The following is a 25,725-nucleotide window of genomic DNA, read 5'->3' on the forward strand; positions in this document are numbered from 1 at the left end:
TGAGAAATTGGGGATCAACAGAGGTGAGGCTTAGAACCTCACCCCCCCTGTTCTGAGAGAAATCTTCTGCATACGTGGATGTTTTATTGCCCTGGTCTAGCTTGGATTAACACATAGTCTACAGGCACACACCTGATCATCTACATTTGCTCTCTTACAACACTAAACTCTGTTTTCTACCTTTATCTCGTATCTACCTACCACTTCAGCATTTTATTAAAAATAATAATAGTAGAGAAATGTGGTATCCACATATAAATCAAGTTTAAAAATCAAATGAATATTCATATTTGAACTGACTGTTTATAGTTCATAATGCATGAGCAAAACCGAAAGCTTCTGTGATGACTGCCCTTGTACTATTCACCATGTAATTTATTCACTATGTAAGAATTTGTTCTCCATGTAAGAATTTGTTCGTTATGCATCAGAAGATTGGAGACTGACGAAAATTAGGCTTGGGGTAGATTAATGATTGTGCATTGAGCATTGACCCCCCTATACAGAAATTTATTGTTGTTAACAACTATTTGATCAATAAATATGAGAGATGCCCTCACACACACACACACAAAAAATATATATATATATATATAAACACACTTCCAATTGTAAAATAAATAAGTAACTGGGATGTAATGTATAGCATAAGGAATATAGTCAAAATATTGTAGCAACTTGGTATGGTGATAGCTGGTACCTAGAATTATCATGTATATAAATGTTGAATCACTGTGTTGTACACCTGAAACTAATGTAATGTAATACTGTGTGTCAACTACCCTTCAATAAAAAAAAAAAAAAATAGGAGCATGCATTCAGATTTCAAATTGCCATCTTGATAATTTTGGTATTTTTAGTGAACTGCTTGTCCAATACGATTGTTCTGCCCATTTTTTAATCTGTTTTTTTTTAATATTAAGTTGTGTAAGTTCTTCATATGTTTTGGACATTGACCGCTACCTGGGTGCATGGCTTGCAAATATCTTCTCACAGTCAGTAGGTGGCCCTTTTGTTTCGCAGAGGGTGCCTTTTGCTGTGCGGAAGCTTTTTTAGTTCGATGTTGTCCCACTTGTCCATTTTAGCTTTTGTTGTGTCACCTGAGGAGACTAGTCAAAAAGTATCACTAAGACTGATATCAAAGAGCTTAAATGCCTATGTTTTCTTCTACGAGTCTTGTGGTTTCATGTCTTACATTCAAGCCTCTAATCCATTTTGAATTTATTTTTGTATATGGTATAAGATAGTGCTCCAGTTCCATTCTTTAACATGTAGCTGTCCAGTTTTTCCAAAACCATTGATTAAAGAGATTGTCTTTTCCCCATTTTATATTTGTGCCTCCTTGTCATAGATTAACTGACCATATATGTATGGATTTATTTCTGGGCTGCCTATTCTGTTTCATGGATCTGTCTGTTTTTATGGCAGTACCATACTGTGCTGATTACTGTAGCTTTGTAATACAGCCCTGACATCAGGGAGCAGGAGGCCTCCGGCTTTATTCCTCTTTCCCAAGATTGCTTTGGCTGTTCAGGGTCTTTTGTGGTTCCATAGAAATTTTAGGATTATTTGTTCTAGTTCTGTGAAAAATGCTATTGGTATTTTGGTGGGGAATTTGAATCTGTAGATTGTTTTGGGTGTTATGGCCATTTTAACAATAATTCTTCCAGTCCATGAACAGGATATCTTTCCGTTTATTTGTGTTGTAGACTTTGGATCAGATTTTGTAAGTGGTGCCTTTTGTGAGATGGGGAGAGTGGTGGAAAATAAAAAATTTCTCTTTAAGGAACAGATAACGTATAGTTGAAGACAAGGATGTCTAAGTTGCTAAATTTAAATGCTAAATTAAATGCTTTTATATTTCAGTTTCCTGACATGATATATTCATGACCAAAGAAAGGTTGTATTTACAAACATGTAAAACATCCGTTTAAGCTACTTTGATTCCAATAATGATGGGAAATCATCAGCAACAGTAATAATAGCGGGAATAATGCTAACATTCCTAAGAGCTTGCTGTGAGCTGGGCACTGTTCTAGTGCTTTCTGGGCAGTAATGCTTTAATCCTGTAAGTCAGAGCTTCTCCTAAATCAAGACCCCCTGAAAAATGGTCCACTTTAATCTTAAAATAGGGTGCACTATATAATGCTTGGAAATAATGTCGACATATAATAGGAAAGAATTTTGAGAATGAGCTATATATTCAAAAACAACATTTCATAATCTGGGTGTACATTTATTATACATATAGCAGTTATATATAAAATGAAAACCAAAAATAAACTATCACGTTTAATACATTGTTATGCACACATATGTACATTTTTATAAGAATGGAATCACGATACATACACTCTCTAAGAATAAACTTTATTTTTAGAAGAGCTTTAGATTTATAGAAAAATTGCAAACATGCTAGAGGATTTCCGTACCCCTTCATCCAGCTTCTCCTGTGCGTTTCTTAGTGTGCACTCTGCCCAGTAAAGTGCTGCGGACCCTCCCGGCCTCCGCCCGCCGCCCCGCCGCCCAATCGGCCGGCCCGGAGGCGGGGCGGGGCGGCCGGGCCGCGGGCCTGCAAAGCCGCCGGGGACGCGGCCGAGCGCGCAGCCGGGGGCGCTCGGGAGGCGCTCGCGCGCCGCTTCCGCGGCAGCCCGCCCGCCGCAGCCCTCGCGCTCCGGGCGCCGGCCATGGGGCCCTCCCGGGACGAGCCCGCCGCCGGGCCCGCGCCCGCCGACAGCCGCGCGCCCGGCCCCGAGGAGGCCGCCGAGGCGGACGCAGGGCCCCCCGCGCCTCCCGAGGGCGGCTGGGGCTGGCTGGTGATGCTGGCGGCCATGTGGTGCAACGGCTCGGTGTTCGGCATCCAGAACGCCTGCGGGGTGCTCTTCGTGTCCATGCTCAAGACCTTCGGGGCCGCGGACGAGGACGGGCTGGCCTTCAAGACAGGTGGGCCGACGGGGCGCGGGGCGCAGACCCGACGGCGGCCCGGCTCCCGGCCGCAGCGCAGGCCGCCCCCCGCCCCCGGCCTCCGCTTGGTTTGCTCCCGCGTCAGTGAGGGTGGCAGGTGCTGGGCGCGCACGCGAGGGCCGGCGGGGCACAGGCGGGGCGCAGGCGCGCTCGGCCCCCGAAACCTCGCACAAAACGCAGTGCGATGTGTGTCACCCCGCAGGGTGCTTTTCTTCTGTGTGTTACGTTTGCAACGTGTCCCGTAACACCTCAGTTGAGGCTGGTAGCGTGGCCTCGGGGTTTTCCACGGCATGAATGTGTTATGTGTACTTCTGCAGTCCCCCCTTGGCGAGCGTTCAGACTGCTTCCGAATCGCCACAAACAACCCCGCGAAGAACGCCCTCGTGCGCTGTCCCCGTGCATGTGAGCTGCCCCATCGAACATTTGTGACTGTTCCCTAAATAGCTCTTGGACTGCTGCGCTGGGCGGGTCACAGGGCTTAGTACACGAGAGCTAGAGATGGAACATCGCGCGCTCTGTGTGGAAGGCGGCCTCTGTAAGACTTCGCGGGATAGACAAGCACGTGCAATAGTAAAAAATTCTGTGTCTTTTTATATGGTCCCAGGTATCTGGGAGGAAACGCCCAAGGAGGCAGCACTGACGGTCAACATTTTAAGACTATTCCCTTCAGTACTTAGCGTATTCCTGTCTGGGATTACACATTTTAATGTAGTCTAGACAACCGGTTTTGGTTCCCCACTGTTCTTGCAAACTCAGGTGAGTAGGTCCATTGGTGTCTGTGGGGTTTTTTCCCCCTTTTTCTGAGAGGGAAAATGAGTAACTGCTGGGGAAAGCGCATTGCTTTCCAGGGATCAGCACCTTGCAGTGACCAAAGCTCTACCAACCATTCCCAGAGATCCTGTCAGCTACAGTATCCCGGTGCCAGGGAGCTGCAGGTGAGGCACGGGACAGGGCTCTGCTCTCTGGAACGTTTGCGAACTCTGCATTTTCAGTTTTGATGACTGTCCCCATTTACTCAGTTAAGTCTGACAGCTTTCGGCAAAGCAGGTGTACAGGGAAGCCAGTGAAACACTGAGCGTCTGCTGTATGCATGACTGCCCTGGGCGGGTGTGCCCGAGCCCCGTGGTGCCCAGCTCAGGGTACGTGGTGACTGGAAACCCACCTGTGCTCTGAGCACCCTTATCTAATTCCTGCAGAGGGGCCCTGTGCACTTGGAAAGGCCCTGTGTAGGACAGGACTGGTACATTTCAAGGTCTTGGGAAGAAAACACTTAAGTTCATCTGTGAAAACATGGTGCCAAGATGGTCTTTAAGCCAGTTACTGTTTAGACCACCCACATGGCCTCCCCTCGCCCAGGTGTTTGAAGGCTCTGAAGTGTCTCCTGGCTTTGAAGTGTGACTGTGGAGACTTTTGCATTTTTATATCCTAATGCTGAGTCATCTGTGATCGAACATACGTAAGCTTCAAGTATGATGCAAAAAGGATCTGGAATTAAGGCTTTTATTTTTCAATTTCGGTCCGTTTTCCGTTGCCTAATTCATGACAGATTACCTGGCAATAGCGGGCGGTTAACTTGGTCTCCAAGTTCAATACCTTCCTCACCGTAATTGGCCCGAGGGTGCGCAGGGAGGTGGTGGTGGAACGGCACCTAGACAGTCCAGTGGTGGTGCCCGTTTCTTGGCCTCCTAGGTGGCGGGGCCTGTGCTGAGCGCTTCACCCGCTTTCCTGCGTGAGCCTTACAGGCTTTGTTTAATACCTTCTTTTCAAATGTGGAGACTCGGCCGGCAGAGCTTAAGCAATGGAGCCAGACTCGCCCTCAGGCTTTAATGATTCTGGCATTGCTTTGCTGGTTTACATCCATCGTGTGGATCAGTTCAAGCAGCAGCTGACCAAGCAAGCACTGCACCAGGCATTCTGGGGCTAGAACCGAAGTCTGAAAGATGAGGGTTCAAGGTCTTGCTGTTTCTTGATCTGGCTTTGCTGTCAATAAACAATTGCCAATTGTTAATGTCTCAGTGAAGCAGGTTTTTGTAGAGAGACTTCCCTGGAGAAACAGTAATTTCCTGTGGCGTTCACAGGAGGGTCACCCCCCTGTGGACTGGCCCACGGCAGGGCCGTGGTTCCAGGCAGAGCTGAGGAGGCGCTTCCTGGGCTTCTCTCCAGGGCCCTCGGGCTCCTGTTACACACCTGGTGGGCCACCCGGAATTTCTCACGGAAGGGCCTGGAGAAGCACATTCCGGCTAAGATGTGAGTGAGTTTGCACATCTGCACGTTACTCTCCCTTCATTCTGCGGGCGTTCATCAGGTGCCTGACACCCTCTGTGCTTAGGTAACTGAGACACAGCCAGCTGTTCCCGAGGACCTTTGATCTGCGGTGGGGTACAAATAAGTAAGCACATAAATCAGTTCCTTTATATCTGCACTGAACCTCATTCTAACATGCGGAGAGTCTAATGAAATTCCAGTGAATGGTGAGGGCAGGGGAAGGCATTTGTGAGCCTCTTTCTCTATGGTGATAAATCTCACTTTGTGAAATTAAGACTTGGGAAAGGGGAAGCGAGCCGAACTCTAAGTTAGGCAGTGGAACCGATGAAAAATGTTCAGTGCATCGCAGCCTATTGTCACCCTGCCTGCGGCGACGGCCCTCAGGCACGCGCGGCAGGAGCGCCTCCATCAGCAATGCCGGTCCAGGGGACAAGCTGCACACCCCACTCGCCTCTCATCAGTTAAGTTTGCACCTGTTCACATGTGCATGCTTCTTGCCTGGGTAGAGGGGAATCAGACACTTCTGGGAAAATAAAACATACAATTTACTGGAATGTTGTTTTCCCTTAGAAATGGCAACTTCGGTGGATATTGGAAATTGAAATCCCATTTTTAGGTGCCCCACGGAACAGACTGTCTAGGGTTCTTTCATCTTGCTGCAGAGCCATGGCACTGTCTGGGGTCTCCCTAGGGTATTCGTCTTGCTTACGTAACTGTATTCTTCCTGGAGAAAAAAAAATATTTTAACAGATTGACTTTTAAAAAATATGTATTTAAAGCAAGTGTTTTCAGAATCAGTATTTAGGGTAATTGATGACAGGTAATTAATTCTATCCTTTGGAAGAAATTATGTCTCTGTGGTCCAGAGGCGTGGCCGGGAAGACCCCTGAACAGAGAAAAGCCTAGAGAAAAGCTTACTTACCGCAGCTGTTCGGCTCAAATTTCCTTCATTCTTTGCCATCTTAAAGCATTCCACCTTCCAATTCATAAAAATTTATGTAACCTGACCATTAATATACGTCATTAGGCCACAAAAATAGTTTCAGGATTTTGGAATAATAAATGCATGTGAAGTGAGCATTTCATATTGCATTTGCAGAATGTTTCTGAATTCAGAGCTAGACTGACTAATGTCCAGTGTGTCGTGAATTCTAATTCAATACAAGTATTGCCGTGATGTTTATCATGGAATTCTTATCAATAAAATTAATTGCTAAAAGAACCAAATCAACCCAAAATAAAAGTGTCCCAGAATCATTTCAGGAGAGGTCTTCCGGTGTCTTTTAGAATAAATTGTACTCTGTGCCCTCGATGTGATTAGCTGTATCTTCTTATATGGGTCCTTGTTGAACCCGGGTCGCAGCTCCTTAAGGCTCAGTCCCAGGCCACGTCCTCGCTTCACTTTCCTGCCCTCGGGTGCCCTAGGCACCTGGTGGCTTCAGGCCCCGTCTTGGGGTTGTTATGCCTGAATCACTTCTCATGTTCAAGATCCACACCATTTCTGGGCAGCTCCGCTGGGATGTGTACATCATACTCAATCAAAAGCTCATTTTTTTAGCCACTCCATATAATCTTCACCTACCACCAAAAGCAGCAGCCGACCTGCAAACAGACACGTCTTTCCTTCTGAATTCCCTCAGCGTGTGATGTCTCTGGTTGCTGAAGACAACAAATGTAGAATTCACCTTAATTCCTTATTTCTCCCGTTTCCATTCCTATTTTGTTAGATCAGACAGAGTCCTTTTGTGTCTGCTTCCTGAGTACCTCATGAATCAGTCCCCTCTTTTCCTTTAGTGTGTGTCTTACTTCATGCTTTCATTATTTTTGGCCTCAGTCACTGTCATCACCCCTTCACTGGTCTGCCTGTCCTCAGTTACCCACCTGAGTGATTTTTCTGAAACACAGTGCTGTATCATTTATCCATTTAAAAGCCATCCATTACGCCCATTACTTCTAGAAAACGTCAGACTCCTTAAAGGCCTTCAAGCCCTGGCAGGTGCCTGACCCTCTGGTCTCGGTCCCTTCTGGATCTTTACGCGCCGGCCGAGCTGAAGGCCTGGCCCTTCCCGGACTCTTCCTCCTTCCTTCGCCTGCGCGCCTTTATATGTGCCACTCCCCTCTGTCGAGTGGCTCGGTCCCTGAAAGATCCTGACCAAATGGTTGGCTATGTCGTTCCTTCTGCCCCAACGGTGGGACAAAACGATGTTAGGCCACTGTTGTTACATTTTTGATGCACTTGGAAAGTTCTGGAGGTAGTATGACCTCAAATGAGTTATGAATCAAGCTTGAAGTGGGAGGGCACGGGGTCACACCTTCTCCGCTCAGGTGTCTCCATTAGCGCAAAGTCATCCCCCACCTGCATACGAAATGGAACCAAAGCAGTGAGGAAATGAGCTTCCCAAGTTCGGCAGCCTTTTTTATTTCATTAATTTTTAATTCTGAGGATATGTACGAAGTAAGATTCGAAACCATGTATATGGACCAAAGCGCTCACTCTCGGGACGAGCAGACCTTCGGAGCCCCAGGAAGTGCTGATTCACACCTTCAGTGTGAGCCCCCTCTGTTCGCAAGGTACAGCCACCCGTTTGTATTTATCCACCAGCTGAGATCTTGTCCCTTTTAGTTGTAATATGGAAATAATTAGGAATCTTTTTGTTTTTTAAATACAAAATTACAATATTGAGTATGTGCTCTTTACAATGATGTGCCTCCTGGGGCCCCCTGTCCTCCCCGTAGGGAGGCGACTGTTCTGCCTTCCTGTCCAGTCCCCCCATTTGAGAACTACTGACTAGGGTGTTAAATTCAAACTCAAAGTATGCTCTTCTAATCACTAGGTAGTTGCTTTTATAATAGTAAAAATATTAATGTTAAAAATGATTCACTGTTAGTATTAGAAATGCTGACCTCCGTGACTGTGATGGTAAACTTGCCCTAAGCGTAGGCCATTTTGTAGGAATAAATGATAGTTGTATAAAGATTTAGTTATAGGTGTTAGGTTTTGTCTCCTACTCAGAGAATAATATGAATTATGTAATAGACTAGAACTGGTAAAGGGACCTGATTTTAAACAAGATCAAATTATCTGACCATTTTTTGGATCAAAATGGAGCTATTCAGTATCAGATGGACACTAGTTGTTGGGCACTAATCAGGTGGTGCTAATCACACCCGGCCGAGCCCCACCCGGCAAGACACTGCACATTAAATTCTTGTTAATACTTTTCTTGATTTGGGGGTAGAGGGAGTAGAGAAGGCTCAGAAGAGATAATAGCTCATATTTCTGTTTGTATGCAAAATTATATAGAAAACATTAAAACCAGCATTGATAAATACTGTCTAATCTAAAATCATCTTACTGTGGTGGTTCTTAGGTGTTTCTTACACGCAGGATACTTGCTTGTGGGGGAACAAAGGCAAATAGACCATTTCCCCTACATTTTGCTGCTGGCCACCAGAAAAAACATCTCACAGAGCCTTTACCTGGTAAAAAATGGTTACTTTTTAAATGTTCATTTAAACTAAAAGATATAAGCTTTTAAATGACTTAAATTTTAGATCAGTGAATTTAAGGGTTACCTGGAAGATTCTTTATAAAACATGAGAGTTTATCATTTTCTTTCAATATACCTGTGTCTGAATGATTTTCAGTAGGACTGACGACTGAGCCTTTTCCAGAAATGCTGTGTAATTTTCTATACAAATCTACTTGAATCTAAAAGAAATTGTGGTGAGTTCAGTTTTATTTGTTTGGAATCTGTAATAATTTGGAAAGAGATTGGCTTTCCTGGAGTTATCTGTCTTTGTCACATTCCTGGGGATGTTACACTTCAGGAAGCAGCCTTCCTGAAACAATATACTTTTTTTCAACAAAGCCAAGGAATACCAAACGTTAAGTTTTTCACTTTAAATTTATACCTGATGCATATATTCATATGTTGCTCCATATGTAATCAGTACAGAGCCACAGTCCCTTATCCAAAATTCTTGGGGGCCATATATATGTTCTGGGGCTCAGATTTTCTTGTATTTTAAAAAAGTAACCTGGTACATACACTGTATTTTTTAATATCTTCCAGGGGAATTTGAGGCAGCACCTGGTACTCAAATACATTGGTATTTCTGCCTCAAAATATATGGATATTCAGAGCAAATGGACCACATAAAAATTATAATAGCCTCATGTTTTGCTTCCAAGTGAGTATTGATTCTGTCTTACAAAATAAACTGGGATAGGGGTTTCAGAATTGGAAAGGAATCAGATTTATACATGAATATTCACTGTTTCTCAGTGAGCATTCTCTTTCTGGCACTTTTATGTCACATGTGCCCCTTAATGTTCCCTCGGTGGTGCCCGGCTACCCTGGCTGTCCCCGGGCTGCTCCCCAGGCTCCTTGCTGGGTGTTTGAGTTGCGGGCTATGTCAGGACCCTAAGTGGCATACCTGTGTACATCTCTGAGCAAACTGCTTTTCCCCTGCTGGTTGGCTTCCCTGGGACATGCTCCGCGGGCACAGTCTCTGGCTCTGTGGGCACGGCCGGCTTGACGGCTCCCGCTACAGGTGCCAGGCGGCTCTCGGGAGAACTCGACCAGTTTTCGGAGCGCCAGCAGGGCGCTGGCTTCCAGAAAGCCTGGGCAGCGCTAGGTTTCATTTCTGTTCATATTCGCGAATTTGATAAATGCCAATACTATTTTGCAAAATTAGTTTTAAATCATGTTTCATTGCTTTTCGGGCAGGGTTCCAGTTTTTAAGCCCTTCAGAAGCAGTAAGGGGCTGGCCCACCATATGTGTCACCTGTAAACACGACAGGACACGCACCGAATGCGCGGGAGTGGAGCCCCGTCCCCGCAGGAGGGGCCCTCGGCGAGCCGGGCTGTCCCCGCACGCGCCCTGCCCGGCCCGGGAGCGGGGACGGAGGCCAACCGCGTGGAGACGAGGCCGCGAGGCACCGGGACGCATTCCTCGGAGGCCAGCGTCGGGCCTCCAGCGCCGCCTCGGCCTTCCCCGGGCCCAGCGGAGTCTGTTGAAAGTAGGTTTAGTTACTCGGGGTGTATGTATGTCTAAAATGGTTATCTTGTGCTTTTTATTTTTAAAAGATAGAAATCATTTAATTTATTGAGCCTTTATTGTTGAGTACAACAAAAAGTGCGGGTGTGAGGCCCGGGCCGGGCCGGAGACGGTGCGTCACCCCGGGTGCATTGTCTGTCACCTCGTCCCACGTGCCCGGGCCCCCCCGGGTGTGGCTGCCCCCTCCCCCCGGGCTGCACGTCTCCACGCCGGGGCTGGAAGGCAGGGCCTGGGCGGGGCCTGAAGCGCCTGCGCCGTCGGACCCGGGTTCGGCGCTGCTGCGCACGGGGCTGGTGGAGGCCGCGGCGGGGTCTGGGTTGGCGAGAGCCCCGGACGTGCAGGACGGTCTCAGAAGATGAGCCGGAGAGGGAGGGTGGTGCTGGGGTTGCACGGCTTGAACGCCGACTTAGGAAGCCTGGACATTTGTAAAGACAGGCAGTGGGGATGGACTGAGGGCGTCTGGGGTCGTTAAGACGTGACTGGGGTGCGGAGAGAAATAGGAGGGGCGCCAGTTCCGTGCCTGTGGCTGGGAGCCGCCGGGGTCGCAGACACAGCAGTAGGCATGGGAGGAAAGGACAGCCGAGGCATTTCAGAGGCTGGGCGGAGGGCACTGCCAGATGCGGGGGTGGGCAGCGGCGCGGACACAGAGACGGGGCCTGGGTCTGCGGCCTGGCTTCGCGCTCTGAGCCGGGAGCCCCACGTTGTCCTTCTGTTCTGGGCGGTCCTGTAAGGGGCTGGCCCATCATGTGTCACCTGTAAACACAACAGGACACGCACCGAATGCGCGGGAGTGTAGCCCCGTCCCCGCAGGAGGGGCCCTCGGCGAGCCGGGCTGTCCCCGCACGCGCCCTGCCCGGCCCGGGAGCGGGGACGGAGGCCAACCGCGTGGAGACGAGGCCGCGAGGATGCTGTCCTGGATGCTGCGTGGCCAGGGCCAGGGCTCCGAGCAGGAGGAGCTGCCCAGACAGGCGGACCTGCTCCACACGCACGTGTCAACTGCCAGCAGGACGTCAGGGATGCTGCCTAGTGGGCACCTGGGGGTGTGACCCCCGGAGCCTCAGAGGAAGGTCGAGGCTAGAGGCGGGGCTTCGGGAAGGGCTTCTGTCTCTGAGAGGAACTTGACTAGTAACAGAGGCCTAGAAGGTCCCACCCAGGAGGTGTCCTGTCCAGCGAAATCACTGTGCTTAAAAGTAACACAATTCCATTCCTTTATTAAAGTCTTTCCAGCGTGTGAATTTCTGTAATTAAAACATGCAACTTTCCAAAGGTCAGAATTATATTTTTACTATTATTGTCGTATTTCCAAAACTTTGTCCTGAGATTTAGTTGTTTTTTCCATTTAATTTAACATGACTCCTAAGACTGTTGGCATTTACTCTTTGATTCATGATGTATGTAATTAAGCCAGTCTGTAAGTCTTATTTTCAAGATATTTTAGACCAAGAGACTGTGAGAAAAGCTTAGAATAGTTTTGCTTAAATATTTCAAATTTAAATGTAAAGTATTGGCAGTGGTGTAAAACCTGTTCAACAGGCGGGTGATGTCTTGTCCATCAGCCTTCACAGCTTACTAACTGAGTAGCTACTTCACTCTTAATTCATAATGAAAAACAGCATCTTTTAAGCATAGGCTGACTCCTTAAAAAATTGTCTAGGGAAGCTACTAGAAAATTAGGATAAATGAAATTAAGTTCTCTTTTGACTAGGACTAGGGTGGAGTGTTGAAGAGTTTCAGAGGCCTGACTCGCTTCGGCACGCGCGCAGTGGACAGCTGAGGGGTGACGGGGGAGGCGGTGCTGTCTCGGGCTCCCTGGCTAGGAATGGAGCCTGTCCTCATTCAGACGACGTGTGGCCACCTGGCTGCTGCAGGCGTCAGTGTTTTTGCCTTGGTTTCCTGTCACACCGTGTAGCAGTGAGGGTCAGGTAGGTTTGGAACGCACAGTGCTTTTAGATGCACGAGCCCTGCAGGGTGTCAGGCGCTCTTGTCCTTGGGCTGGTGTGCGGGTGAGTGTGGCTCCTGCTGTGCGGCCGCGGCTCAGCTCAGGCCCTGGGGGTGCCCAAGTGCCGTGACCCTGGAGGAAGAACGAGTACACGCAGGGGGTGGGTGACGGGGGGTTGAGTTGTGCAAGAGGAGGGTATCTGCCCTTCGTCATGAGCCAAGACTCCCTCACCCTCCCAGCAGCTGTTTGGTTTTTTGACATCATTTGGCTGCATTTCCAAGGTCTGTACCAAGCAAATGTCAGGGTGTAAGGCAGTGTTTTTTGACTGTGCTTGTCTGCTGCTGTGTTCGCTGGGTGAGTTGGTAGCGCATTTGGTATCTAAAGATTATGGGGCAGGGAGAAAAGGGAAGTCCAGCTCAGCACTTTTCCCTCCAAGTTGGAGAAACAGAAGCCATGCAGTTTTAAATCCCATGCCTACACACACCAGATAGAAACTTGCTAATGGCAAAGGTCAGAGGTCACAAAAGAGCAATATAAGTTTTTGGTTTTGACTTAAAAACACTGTTTTCTATAATTTGGTGTTCATTTTTTAAAAATTAAAGTATCATTGATGTACCATCTTATATTGGCTTCAAATGTACAACACAGTGGTTCACCAGTTACCCACATTATTAAATCCTCACCCCCTCTAGTGCAGTCACTATCTGTCAGCACAGGAAGATGTTACGGAATCACTGACTGTATTCTCCATGCTGTACTACCGTCCCCGTGACCAGCTTACATTTTGATTGCGCATTATTGTGCCCTTTATCCTCCTCCGCCTCCCCCTTGGTGACCACTAGTCACTTCTCTGTGTTGATCAGTCTAATGCTGTTTTGTTCCTTCTGTTTTGCCTTGTTTTTATACTCCACCGATAACTGACATCATATGGTATTTGTCTTTCTCCACGTGGCTTATTTCACTGAGCATAATACCCTCTAGCTCCATCCATGTTGTTGCAAATGGCAGGATTTCTTGCCTTTTATGTCTGACTAATGATCTGTTGTGCATATGTTAACTCGGTGTTCGTTTGTCACATGTATGCTGGTACAATCAGTTTTGCATATGTGGTTCTTGTTTTTTGTAACTTTGATTAGGAAGCAAATATTGGGCCACTTACCAGGCAGATTACTACTCTTTTTGAGGAAAAAAATCTGGTAAAAGTAATGCTTACTCCAGTTAATCTGTCTTCCTCTAATTCATCATGATGAGTTTGGGTGTCTGGTGGCAACTGAGAATGGGTTATGGAAAATGTCAAGGCAATGTAATCCTCATTATTTATGGTTACTTAAGAGGATAACTTCATCATTGGTCACTAATCTTCAGATAATGAGTCTGTTTAGCTAGAAATATCCTTAGTTTTTTAGGAAAGCAAGTCAGTGATTTAGTAGAACTGTCAAAATTGATCTGCTTTCGTAAGTCTAATAATAAGTGAATGGGAACTAGTTGCCTGCGACCCGTTCCCCCCTGTGTTGTAGCGGGTCGTCCTGTAGCTCTGGAAGCTGCATGGGGGGAGGGAAAACACGTCACTGCCTCACTGTGGTGCTCACAGAGGCATTCGGGGCCTCACCCCAGTTGAGGTTTAACAAAGCTGCTATAGCAGTAAAGGCTTTTACCCCTGTGTGTTTTTGGTTACTGGAATTAGGCAGGTTAGTAACATTATAACATTGGCTTGAATACAGATTGTTTAGGAAGTGAGTCATTTGGTGACAGCAATTCCATTTATTGTTGCATTAAATAAATAAATGTTTTGACCTGAGTCTCCATTGTGTAATTCGTGGTGCAGTGAATGGGAGGTAGCGATGGGGTGCAGGTAAGAAGGGAGGGAGTGATGGCAGGGAGAAATGGGGGATCCAGAACATGGCTGTGGGGGGTGGTGACAGGCGCCAGCTGCTCAGAACCAGGAGGGGAGAACGTCAGAGCGGAGCGGGTGGAAGGCCAGAAAGCTGGGGGCCTTTGTGTTTTCTGAGGGAGGCTGTTTGTTAAGAGTGGTGTGTGGGGCGGAGTAGCAGATCTGAAGAGGGCAGAGGTTTGCGAGCCAGGTAGTGATGACAGAGGGATTGGTAGCAATTCTGAGAACCTACCACCGAGGGAAACCATGCATTCGTAGGGAGGCCCCTTTCTCCGGCTGGGCTTCCCGCCGCGAGCGTGCGTCACAGGTGAAGCAGAGCAGGGAAGACAGCTGAGCAGCTGATGTGCGGTTAGAAGAGCTGAAGCCCAGCAGTTTCAGATTTACTGTCTGGTTTTGGCTGTGCATTGTTTGGCTTCCTCTCTGTCCACCATTCTGAGATTTGGAAGTATTTGCACATTTTAAGTTTTAGGTGAAGTTGACACAGCATTTAACAGCCTAATGCAATTTGTTTACTTTTTTATTGTGGACAATATATATGATATTAAAATACATAGAACATGAAATTTACCATTTTAACTATTTCTGGGTGTATAATGCATGAGTGGCATATTACATATGTTTGTGGTGTTGTGCGGCCTTTACCACTATGCTGCAACTTTAATGTGAGGCATGCTTTGTCATCTCTTTTCCTCCCTTCACATCACTGCTGATTTGTAAACTCAGTGTAGTGCATTCCTGGATAAGTATTGTGTTTTTGAAGTTGAGATTCACATCAGCAGGTGCTGTGCAAAGCATAAATTGTGGTGTTAGCTTTCTTGCTGTTAGTTTGACTTATTTGTTGACATCTGTTTTCCCGACTAGGCGTGTAAGGTGTGCAAGTGCAGAGATGGCCTAGGTCTGTCTTGTGTACCGTGGTGTCTGTTGCCCAATGTAGACAGTGCTGGTGTGCAGTAGGCATCCAGGGAAGTTTCTGAACAAATCAAAGCCTTCATGGAAGGAATTTATTTTAGCTTAATAAGTTCTTTCTGAATGCTTCGTATGAAGGAGGCAAAACATACTCACACACTAGTTCAGATTAGGAGGCTTGGCACATTCCAGCGTCTAGTTAATTAGTAGAAATCAAAAAGGGCTTATATTTGTGATTTCACCTGGGAGGGTATTAGAGCAGACTGGCATTTAAAAAATGGTGTGCAGAATTGGCAGCAATAATCCCACAGCTTGAAGGCTGTAGGTAAATTAGGATAACTCAGTTGATCAAATTTGAGAATTGAAAGAATGCTCCAGTAATTTATGTTTAAACACACTCATATGTCAGCAGGTAAAATAATTTTAGTTGCAGAATACTCCAAAACACCAGAATACCAGCAGATTTCAGGGCTCACAGTAATGTTTTGAGAAGAGAAACCAATAAAATGGCTTGGGGCTGTTTAATTCTATTACCCTATATTAAATACACTAATATATAAAATATAAATATTACTGTTGTTAGAGATAAAATGATATTACATAGTTTACCAATAAATTAAATAAGGAATTCTATTTTACAGTTAAATTGGTTAATGAATCCAGTAACACTTTAAGAAATACGTATAAATATAGCCACTTCTCTGTTAGTTGGCATTAGATAAATAAAGTAATATCGTATTTTTTCAACTGGCTTATGATTAAATGGAGGTAAAGGGACAAATAGAAGAATTAATCAGCAATATAATGCATCCCTGTAAGAAAAAATGCAGTATGTCCTCTGATTCTGAAAGCTAAGGGCTCCGTGTATGTGTGTGTAGAAAAACCCATTGAGGCCCCTTTAAAAAAAAATCCACACCCAGCAAGGTGCTTGTGTGTCATATGGAAAGAGAGAGAAAAAGCCATTAGGAGCTCTAGTTCTGCCATTGTTTACCCTTTATAACTCTCAGTAAGCTGAAACTGGAGTTCGGTTTTAAGAACCCATAATGGAAATTTTCTTGCGAAGTCTGGTGCAGAGTGACCGCTGTGGCTTCCCCTGGGGGGCGCACGAGAGCCGACAGGCGAGGGACGTGGGTCTCTGGAATCGGCTTCCTCACCAGAGGGCACAAGGGAGTGGGTGGGGGGTCGCGGGAGGGGGAGGCCAGACCCGAGCGGAGGATGCCGACGGCGGCTGGTGCTCAGCCTGCTCGGAGTGTTGCGGTGGGAACGCAGGCTCGGGGGCCTCAGGGCCTTGCTCGGCGGACAGGAGAGGCCTTTCCGTAGGGCTCTGGGGTCGCAAAGCCCTCAGCATGGTAATTCCTGCGCCACAGAGTTCCTGTTCAGATGTCTGCTGCCCTGCACGCTACACACAGCTGCTTGCAACTTCTGTTTCTCTTTTTTCCTTTCTTTTTAAATTTCCATCTTGTTACTCCTTTATTTCAGTCAAGTACACACTTCAGAACATTTCCACTAGCAAGCGTAGGACTTCCTACCTAAATGACTCCTAATTCTGTGTTGTGTGGTGGTGTACTAGGACATTTAAAGATGTTGCATACATGTCACGACACTGGCAAATCTCAAGAACAAAATATGAATCTGTACAGTTGATTAATATGATAGCATTTGCGTTTCATTGAAAAACCATGTAAAATGATGCTACCACATTTCACAGACTCTACAACATTATCGGTGCTAAAGTGCACCACTATTTTATGTACGCTGAATTTATGGATTGTAAGATGCATCCTATTTTAGAGATGTCATAATGTGAAAAAATATGCAGCTTAGAATGGAATAAATAAGCTAAGTATATTTTATTGACGCTTACTTGTAATAAAAATATAAAAACATGTATAGAAACGGTTTACAGCCAATTCAGGATGTGGTTTAACTCTGGGAAGGGAGGGAGGGCAATAGACGACAGGGCCATCCATACAAGGGCTTCAATTCTATTAAAAATCTAAAGTACATATTGCAGAAAGTTAAGATCAGCCAAAGCTGGTTGACGAGTTCCTGTAATTTTCTATATGCTGTAAATATTTCATAATGGGATGTATATATTTAAATGCTGCATAAAAAGCACATTGCAGAAGCCTCTATATAGTGGATTCTGTTTTATTTTCTACAGTTTTTGTGTTTGTTCAGGTTTCTTTGTACTCGGTTTTTGTGTTCCTTCAGAATTTCCTCTGTGTCCATCACGCCCACAGTGGTGGGCTTTGTTGTCGGAAGCTGTGGGCTTTCTGCACATCCATTTTTGTGTATGAAATAGAAGATGTATCATGTGTTGTTGTCTTAGTGGTAAAAAGAGGGGAAAGTTTTTAATGATAAGGATGCCACAAAAGAATAGGATTGGCTGGCATTGTTTCTTTGGTGAACTAGTAAGAAAATGTTCCCATTATCTGCTTCTTTGAAGCCACATTTCTGGTTGTTTCCTTAGTCTTTCTTAGTCATATGGTGTCTAGAGAGGAGTCAGGTCTTGAGAGAAAGAATTATTGTACAAGTTGAACAAAGATAAGTACAATCATGCCTAGAAATCTGATAAAGAAACACTTCTAAAATAGGGTCATGAAGCTGGGAAACTATTTTTACTCTTTTAACTGCAGCCTAAGATGAGGGCTTCTGTTTTGCTGCTCTGCCACCCGATGGAAGGACCGTGAAGGATGTTTGCTCGCTGTGCCCAGTGGGGACCGAGTGAGGCCCTGAAAGGCGCGTTCGCATTACATTATCACACCATCACTGCCTCCGGGAACCCTTCACCTCCTACATCCATGCAAAAGGAGTATTTTTTCATTTTCCATAATAGTATTTTAGTACCACACTTAGGTGTTTTAATAGTACTTATTATTAGGTTAAAAAAATACCTTGGTAAGATTTTTTTAAATGCCAAACATGGTCACACCACCGGACTGTGAACATTTCCTAGGATTTTGCCTGATGACTCATAAAGAAGAAAAAGCTGTATGCGTGAAGATCCTCACTATTCCATTACTGTCATAAAAGAGAAGTTTGGAGTCCACTTAAATGCCCCCAAATGTAGAAATGGCTGAATGTATGAGGACAGCCTGCTTTATGGGTCACGGGGCAGCTGTAAATGGTAATGCTCGGTGCGCAGTGGTGTGGGAAGTGCTCGGGAGTGAAAAGAGCAGAATGCACCACGTGCCTGTGACTAAAAATGTGCAGGAATGTGAGAAAAGATAAAGGGTATATGGGGAAAAATAGGTGTATTAGAACGGTAGAATTTTGAGTGGATTTCTCCTCTCATTTGTTAAAAGGGTTTTGTACTTACTCTTTGTGGGGGAACAAGATCTTTTAAAGAAAAATCTGAATTTCCCTTTAAGAAAACGTCAGCTGTTAGGATGCAGGATACCGGAACCCTAAAAGCGGTGGCCCTTTTGAGGATAAGAGGAAACATTTTAAACCAGGATTGCTTTAGCAGCACACATATTGATTATTTAATTTTGTCTTTTAGAAGTAAGTTGGCCTTGGGCAGTTATGTGGAAATCAGAATACTGCAGAGGATTGGTAAAGGAGGTGGGAGGGTCAGAGCCCGTGTGACTGCTTATTCTGTGGCACTACGGAGTGAACCGAATTTTTGGACTGTGTCCACTTTAGTCAATATTTGGTTATTTGCTTTGAAGGTTTTTGTTTGCAATGATGCCCTGAACATTCTCCACAGAGCTGGAGTCTGACCCTGAGATGGTAGAATCTTAACTAATTTTATCATTTATATAGAAACCGAACCTTTGGAGGACATGAAGGACCATTTTTTTCCTCGGTACTTCTGGTTTTTTTACTTTTGTATCACCACTGATTTATGGCTACCAAAAAAGAAAAAAAGCCATCATTAACGTAACGGCTAAATCATCTTGCCATCATAGAACAGGGCTGGTGAGACTGGGGTGACAACAAGAAGGGCTGGTAGGCCGAGGGAGTCTGAGGCCGCAGGGCCCAGGGGCCGGCTGCTCGGACTGCGTCCCAGGCTCCATGCCCAGTACCCTCTCCTTGTTCTGCGAGGGCAGGAGAGGAGGGAGGGCAGAGCCAGATCACTGCCCACCCAGGGGCTGCTTGTTCAAGGACAGAATGTCGGACTGCTGTCATTACCATCTTAAGTGGGAGTTTTACAAAAACTACCACTCCGAACAAACAGGCAGGAGACACGAACAGACAGGTCACAAAGAGGCGACAGTAAACATGGAGAAGCAGGCAGGGTCACTGGGGGAACGTGGGCAGGAGGCGCCGCCAGGAAGGTTCTCATCTGGCCCAGGACTCCCCGGGCTTCCGTGGGCAGCCTGCCCCATCTCTGGGAGCGTGACTGCAACGGGGGACACGGAGGCAAGCGACACAGGCCTGGACAGCCTGCCCAGTCAACCCCTTGGCACACTGGTGGCTTCAAGCCTCTTGTCCGTTTGCCCAGGCCTGTCTGGCACCCTAGGATGCATCACCTTGGGTGGTGGCCGGCCCTCGGCTACCGGAAAGGGAGCGGTGAGGGTCTCAGAGGGGCTGTGAATAGGTAGCCGCCCCCCGTTTTGCTTCCCTCTCCTGCCCCGTACAAGCAGAGAAGACCCTTGGGCTCTGACGGAGGACGCATCCTCAGCCCCCGGCAGAAGGAGCTGCAGGCAGGGCCCCGGGGAGAAGCCCAGAAAGAGCCCCCAGGAAGGGGTGAGCCGCGGCCTGTGAGGGGCAGTGCGGTGCTGGGCCCGGTGGGGCCTTGGCTGTGACTCTGAGGCCAGAGGTGGTTCTGTGAAGCCCAGACTCAGGGCGCTGTGCGTCACCAGTCTGGGCAGCCGTGTGCCATGTCTGCACAGACCTCCCCGCCTGGCTGACCCAGCGCAGGAGTTCTGAGGGTTGAACTTGGCATTGCTGAGGCAAAGCAGGTCCCCTCGAATCCTGTCTGGAAGGAAGCACAGTGAAAGCAATAAACACTCAGTGCTGCTTTTTAAACTAAAATACTTATTTTAGATAGAGGTGGCTGATCAGACCAGATAGAGATGCCTCATCACTTTCATCTTTTTGAGCAAGAGGCCCAATGGAATTGTGCAGCTTCGCACCTCTGCTGCCGTGGCCCACAAGCAACCGTGTGAGCGCGTGGGTCACACTGCGTTTCTATAAAAATTCACTGGACACTGGTATTTGAATTTCAGATAATCATCATTTGCTACAACAACCTTCTTTTGATTTTTTTCCCAACTGTTTACAAATATAAAAACCACGTTCAGCTTGGAGGCCGTGCAGAAACCAGCGCTGGGCCGGATTCAGGCTGCAGGCCGCAGTTTGCTGACCGCAGCTCTGTAGCGATGCCGCCAGCAGAAACGTCACGCAAGCCTTCGTATAAGTGAAGATCTTCTTGTAGCCATAGTTTAAAAAGTAGAGAGCATTAGGCAAAGGTAATTTTAGTACTCCATTTTATTTAACCCAGTATATCTCAATGCTATTATTGCAATATGTAACCATTATGTAAAAAATTACTAGTGAGATATTTTGCATTTTTTTCATACTAAGTATTTGAAATTCTTGTGTATTTTAACATTTATAGTACATGTCGATGTGGATGTTTGGTACTGCTCTTGTATTTAGATTCCTTGAAATGTACAGTTGGAGAAAGTAGAGTCACATATATAAATTGTTCCAAACAAAAGAGTTTTTCAATAACCGAGTTGAGTATCAGATTTAAGTTTAATTTTCCAGTGCTCAATGGCCACATGTGGCTAGTGCTACTATATTATATAGCGTGGCTGGTCAGAGGTGGGAACGGGCTGTGGACTGCAGGGCGACTGCGAGGCGGGTTGGGAGGCCGCATCAGGAGCAAACCAGACACCTGGACCCCAGGAGAAGCGCCTGTAAAACCGCGGTGGTTTATCGCACGACAGAAGGGGCTCCTGACCAGCCGGGGGCTTTTTGTTGCCACAAAGTACGTGAGCTTTGGGTTGTGAGTGGCCTGGAAATTCACAGGACCCTGTGTTTTCAGCCCTTCAGGCCTTTTATCTGCTTATTCTGAAATTAGTTATTTGAGGTTGTTGATGGCTGAGAAATGGGCTTTTGTACTTACGAAAGCTCCCACAGTCTGAAAAGAAAAACCTTAAAGGTTTATTTTCCCCAGTAGAGTGTTTTCCTTCATGGATTCCCCAAAACCTTCCGGCTGAGGTCCCTGCGTGGGGATGGCAGGGTGCCGGTGTTCAGTGTGACCTTCAGTGTGATGTGAAAATAAATCTCTGGAAACATCCGGTAGAAAATGTTCTTCACAGACTCTCTGTAGGAAAAACAAATGTTTATAAACTCTGCTAATCAAGTATTTGTTTTTCCTACCTCTGCAATTTCATCCATTAATAACTGTCAGAGTTCAAGTTCAGTTCACTGCACAGTATCTGGACTTTTTTCCTCACTGTTAATTAGTAAGACTGTGAGTTGTAAGTGCTGATGGCTAAATAGCCACAAGTCATTAAAAATTATCGTACTTCAGCATTAACACTGGAAAGATGAAATACAGTTAGAAAAATATTTTATTGAAATACCTTAATTTTATTAATAAAATTAATTTCAATCCTGAATTAGTCTTTTTAAAAAAAAAATCCTTAGCAAGATCTAAAAAGACTGTGAAGACTGTTTTTTGCTTCTGTAACCACACTAAAGTTCACATTATCAACCTTAAAAATAGTGTTATTACTTAACAGGTAATTTATTAGTTCATCTCCAGGGCTCATGGGAGTGGTTTGGAGGAATCTTTGTAGACGTGGCAGTATGCTTGGTAATGTGTATGGCTGTGGAGTGGTTATCACTTCGTTTCTGTGACATTTCTGGAAACACATGTTTTGGAAAACTGGGACACAGACAGTCAGATGTCATGATGAAGATGCAGTGAAATACTGACTGAGTTCTCTAAAAAACTACTTTCTCCAGGGCTCATCCAAGTGCCCTTGAAGTCCCTTTACCTCTTAAGTTTCTCTAGACCCCCTGAATAAAGGAGTGTTTTCTTGGGCATCTTTATGGTTAGATAAGTATTCCCTACAACTCTCTTCATTTCTAAAAACCAGTAGAAGTTTACACTGTGTATTTGCTGTTAGATTTGCTATCAACAGCTGTATAAAAAACATAAAGTCAGTTCACTGCTTTACATTTTCTGGTATGTTTTTGCATAAATAGCACCCTTGATCCTAACTGGATGGTGGTATTGCCATTATTATCGTCTGTACTCTACAGATGAGGAAACGAAGGCTCAGATTAACTAGAAAAAACAAAACCTGGGATGCAAAGCTAGCCCTCTGGACTCCAAACTCAGCGCCCTCTGCTGAGCCCCGTTGTGTTCCGGTTTCCATTAGAAAGTCGCAGTGAAGGCGGACCTGCTGGGTGGTGACGTGTCAGTGGCGGCTTTGTTCAGACCCAGGCGCACACATATTTAGTGGTATATGTTTACACATATCTAGTATTTGTCATAAATATCAGAATCACAACCAATAGTGATTTTTTTCACTTTTCACAACACAATTTATAGTTGAGAAACGCTGTTTTCCTGGGAATTATCTTCAAATCCTAGAATAAGAGGTATCAAGATTTTGAAGACTGTCCAGAGCAGTGTTCCAGACTGGGTGCTAGCCCCAGGGGAGCCGGGGTCACGGGCGTGGCTGGAAGGGTGAAGCCGGCGTCCCCAGGAGTGCTTGCTTGGCGTTTGCAGGCCCTCCTCGTGGCGCCCGTGGCCACACTCAGGCGGCGCAGCTGAAGGCGCGGCGGCTGGAACGCGTGCTGGCTGTGGAGAAGCCGAGGAGTGCCGGACGCGCGCCTCTCCCGACAGCTGGGCCGGGGTGGCGCGGGACGCTGCAGGATTTCACTGCTCATTGCACTTCTTTTGGGCCTAGTTAGGTTCGTGTTAGGCAGCCAGTGACTATTTTAAGATATTGTAATAATCTGCAGAGCATTCTGTACTTTTTAGTCTGTTTCTATATGTTTGCCTCTCGCAACAAGCCTGTCAAGTGAGTTATTAGCACATTACAAATGAAGACATCTGACTTGCACATGGCCTATCACTAGGGTTAAGAAGGTAAGGTTTTGTTTCTTCTTTTTTAGTGAGAATGTTTGATATCTTGATTTGGCTGATAGTTACATGAGGATATACATATGTCAAAATTCATCAAGCTGTACGCTGAGATTTGTGCATTTTATATGTACCTTAAGCATAAAAAATAATAAAACATTTAAAAAAGATCACATAAACCTTGGATATTGGAATTGTATTTAAAATTATAAGACAGAAAAAGTATGTTTTTATAGTCTTATATATTCTTTTATGAATCAGACCAGAATTCTGGTTCTGCCAATTACTACCTGAGTGAACTTAAGCAAGTTAATCGCTCTGAGCCTTGATATTCTAACCTGTAAAATGGGGAGCCTTGTAAGGCGGTCAGGGTGTAACTGAGATAATGGGTAGTCATTAAATATTAGTAGCATTATCATCTTCGGTGGCTGTGACTCATTCATTTAGCCCAGCAAGCACTGAGAGCCCCCCTCTGTGTGCTGGTCACCGGGCGAGGCATTAGGGCACGGTGGTGAAGTACACAGGACCTCGTGTAGCAGAAATTACCATCTAGTGGTAGAAATGGTAAACAGGTTGTAAGAATGTCATGGAGTGACAGAGACTTTGCCGGAAGTGAAATAGGACAATGTTAGAAAGGGGTGCTCTCAGTTGGCAAGGCCTCTTGGAGAAAAAGGGTGTTAGACCAGAGACCTGAGCGGCCACAGCCTGGGAGGTCTGGGAGTGAAGCGGGCACGGCCTTCCTGGAGGAGGAACACAGAAGCACAGCGCCTGAGGGGCAGGAGGAGGGCGGCACAGAGAGAAGGTCATTGCCCCACGCGGAGGGGTGCAGGGGCTGGACGTGGAGGGTCGTAGGCCAGGGCAAGGAGCTTGGGTTCCTGTAAGCGTGGGGTTTTGGGCGGGGAAGGGACGTGTCCAGTTTGGGGTGAGCACTCAGCTGTGTGCTGTGAAGGAATCTGAGGTGTAGAGGAAACATTTCCTTTTTTGTACTTGGGAGTCCGTCTCCTGTGCCGCAGGACTAGTGCGCAGCAGAGCAGGGCTGGAGGTGCACGGTACTCCTGGCACTCCTGGCACGCTCGCCTCTGAAGACGGCGCCGTTTGTCATGTCTCCTCAGTCCTGGCAAATGGCATGTGGTTCTTGCTACCCACCAGGGAGTCTCTAACGGTCTAGTGGGGCACGGAGTGGGGGATAGCATGGGGCGGGGGCAAAGAGGCTGTTTCTGATCACTGGGTGCAAAACAGAGCTTAGGGGCAGTAGGGACTGAAGGGAGAAAGCAGGATCTGTTGTGCGGAGGGGAGGCTCCCTGCAGTGGCATGGGGGACCCTGTGTGGGCCGGGCTGTGTCCCTCAGGTTCGCCATGCATCCAGGCTGCACCTCCAGGCTGCTGGGGCTCGGGAGCCTGAAGCTGTTGCCCCACTGCGGCCAGTGGGCAGAGGGAGCCTCGGGTCTGCCTCTCGGATCGGGGTTCCCATCCCTTTGGAGTGTGTTCCCATCCGTTCAGCTAGGATAACCGGCCAGTTAGCATTATGTGGTCATGTGCAGTATCACGGCCGCTGACGCGAGTGCTTCACGAGAGCCGGTCACGAGCTCTTCCCCACTGACATCACTCCGCTGCCCCTGCCCCTTGGAGGTGGGCACCGCTCTCCTCCCCGGCTTACCAATGAGGACGCTGGCGAATTGGTCAAGTCAGCACTTGAACCCGTCTTAGCCCCGGACTGGAGACAGCAGGCTCTTGCCTCTTCTCACTCTCACCTGTTAGCGGTTGGCGAGGGCGAGGGCACTCTTCTGTGGGAGGAGGTACACTAGCTGACCGAGACGGTGCCAGCTGGTGCGAAGAAGGAGCGCAGACATTCATTCCGTGGCCCCGTACGCACTGTGACCCCTTCTGTTCGGAGAGTTCCGCCCGTGCTACATGAGGCCATGTGCTAAGGAAGGCTGCCTGCCGGGAGGCGGCTGACCCGTTTCTTCAGCAGGGGATATGTTGTCCCTTCCAGAGGGGCCTTACCAGGGGCAGCTTGTGATCACTACCTCTCCGTGCCTTTTAATTGCATGAACAACAACATACTAACACATAAGTCAAGAAAGATCTTTACCCTCCAACTGTTTTTATTTCTTCACATTCACTTCCAGTTCTTGTGTTTACATATAATTTGTACATAGTTATAGTCACCGAGTATTACTTTTTCATTTAACATTGTGTTATAAGAGGTTTTAAAGTCAAGCAGTAAGTCTCTCTGGGGTGATGCCCACCAGGCAGGCAGGTCGGTCTGGAGCCTCCTGGGAAGGAGCCGCTGCGTGTTGGCACCTTGGAAAGTCCTTGCTTCCCGAGCAGCCTGTCAGGCTTCCAGGAAAGCCAGGCGTGGGGCTGGATGGAAAAATACAGTGATTTGGAACCCATGTGAAAAGAACAGGCTGGTGAGTTCAGTGTTGGAAAAGAGGAACACAGCCCCAGCCTGATACGCTGCTCTGAAGCCAAAGCTTTGGTGACCGGGCATGCCTGCGGCTTCGGCACCGCCGCTGACGCGCCCTCTTCTCAGCGGCTCTGAGAGTTACTTACTGGTCAGAAAACCAGTTTTATCAGAGAGGCAGAGCGAAGTACTTGACAGGCACTATTTCCGTGATAAAGCTGTTCGCATGTG

General features: G+C 46.8%; 1 protein-coding gene across 1 annotated transcript in view; it reads left to right on the plus strand.

Annotated features, from left to right (window-relative positions):
* Window positions 1-1,060: 1,060 nt before the first annotated feature.
* SLC16A10 (solute carrier family 16 member 10) overlaps window positions 1,061-25,725 on the plus strand; it is a 67,585-nt gene continuing 42,920 nt past the window's right edge. Inside the window, exons 1-2 of the mRNA XM_057489244.1 lie at window positions 1,061-1,120; window positions 2,466-2,943. Of these exons, the coding sequence (XP_057345227.1) occupies window positions 1,061-1,120; window positions 2,466-2,943 (538 nt within the window). The remainder of the gene's footprint in view (window positions 1,121-2,465; window positions 2,944-25,725) is intronic.

The sequence above is a fragment of the Manis pentadactyla genome, chromosome 12 (genome assembly GCF_030020395.1).
Source record: "Manis pentadactyla isolate mManPen7 chromosome 12, mManPen7.hap1, whole genome shotgun sequence".
In the NCBI taxonomy this organism is placed as follows: Eukaryota; Metazoa; Chordata; class Mammalia; order Pholidota; family Manidae; genus Manis; species Manis pentadactyla.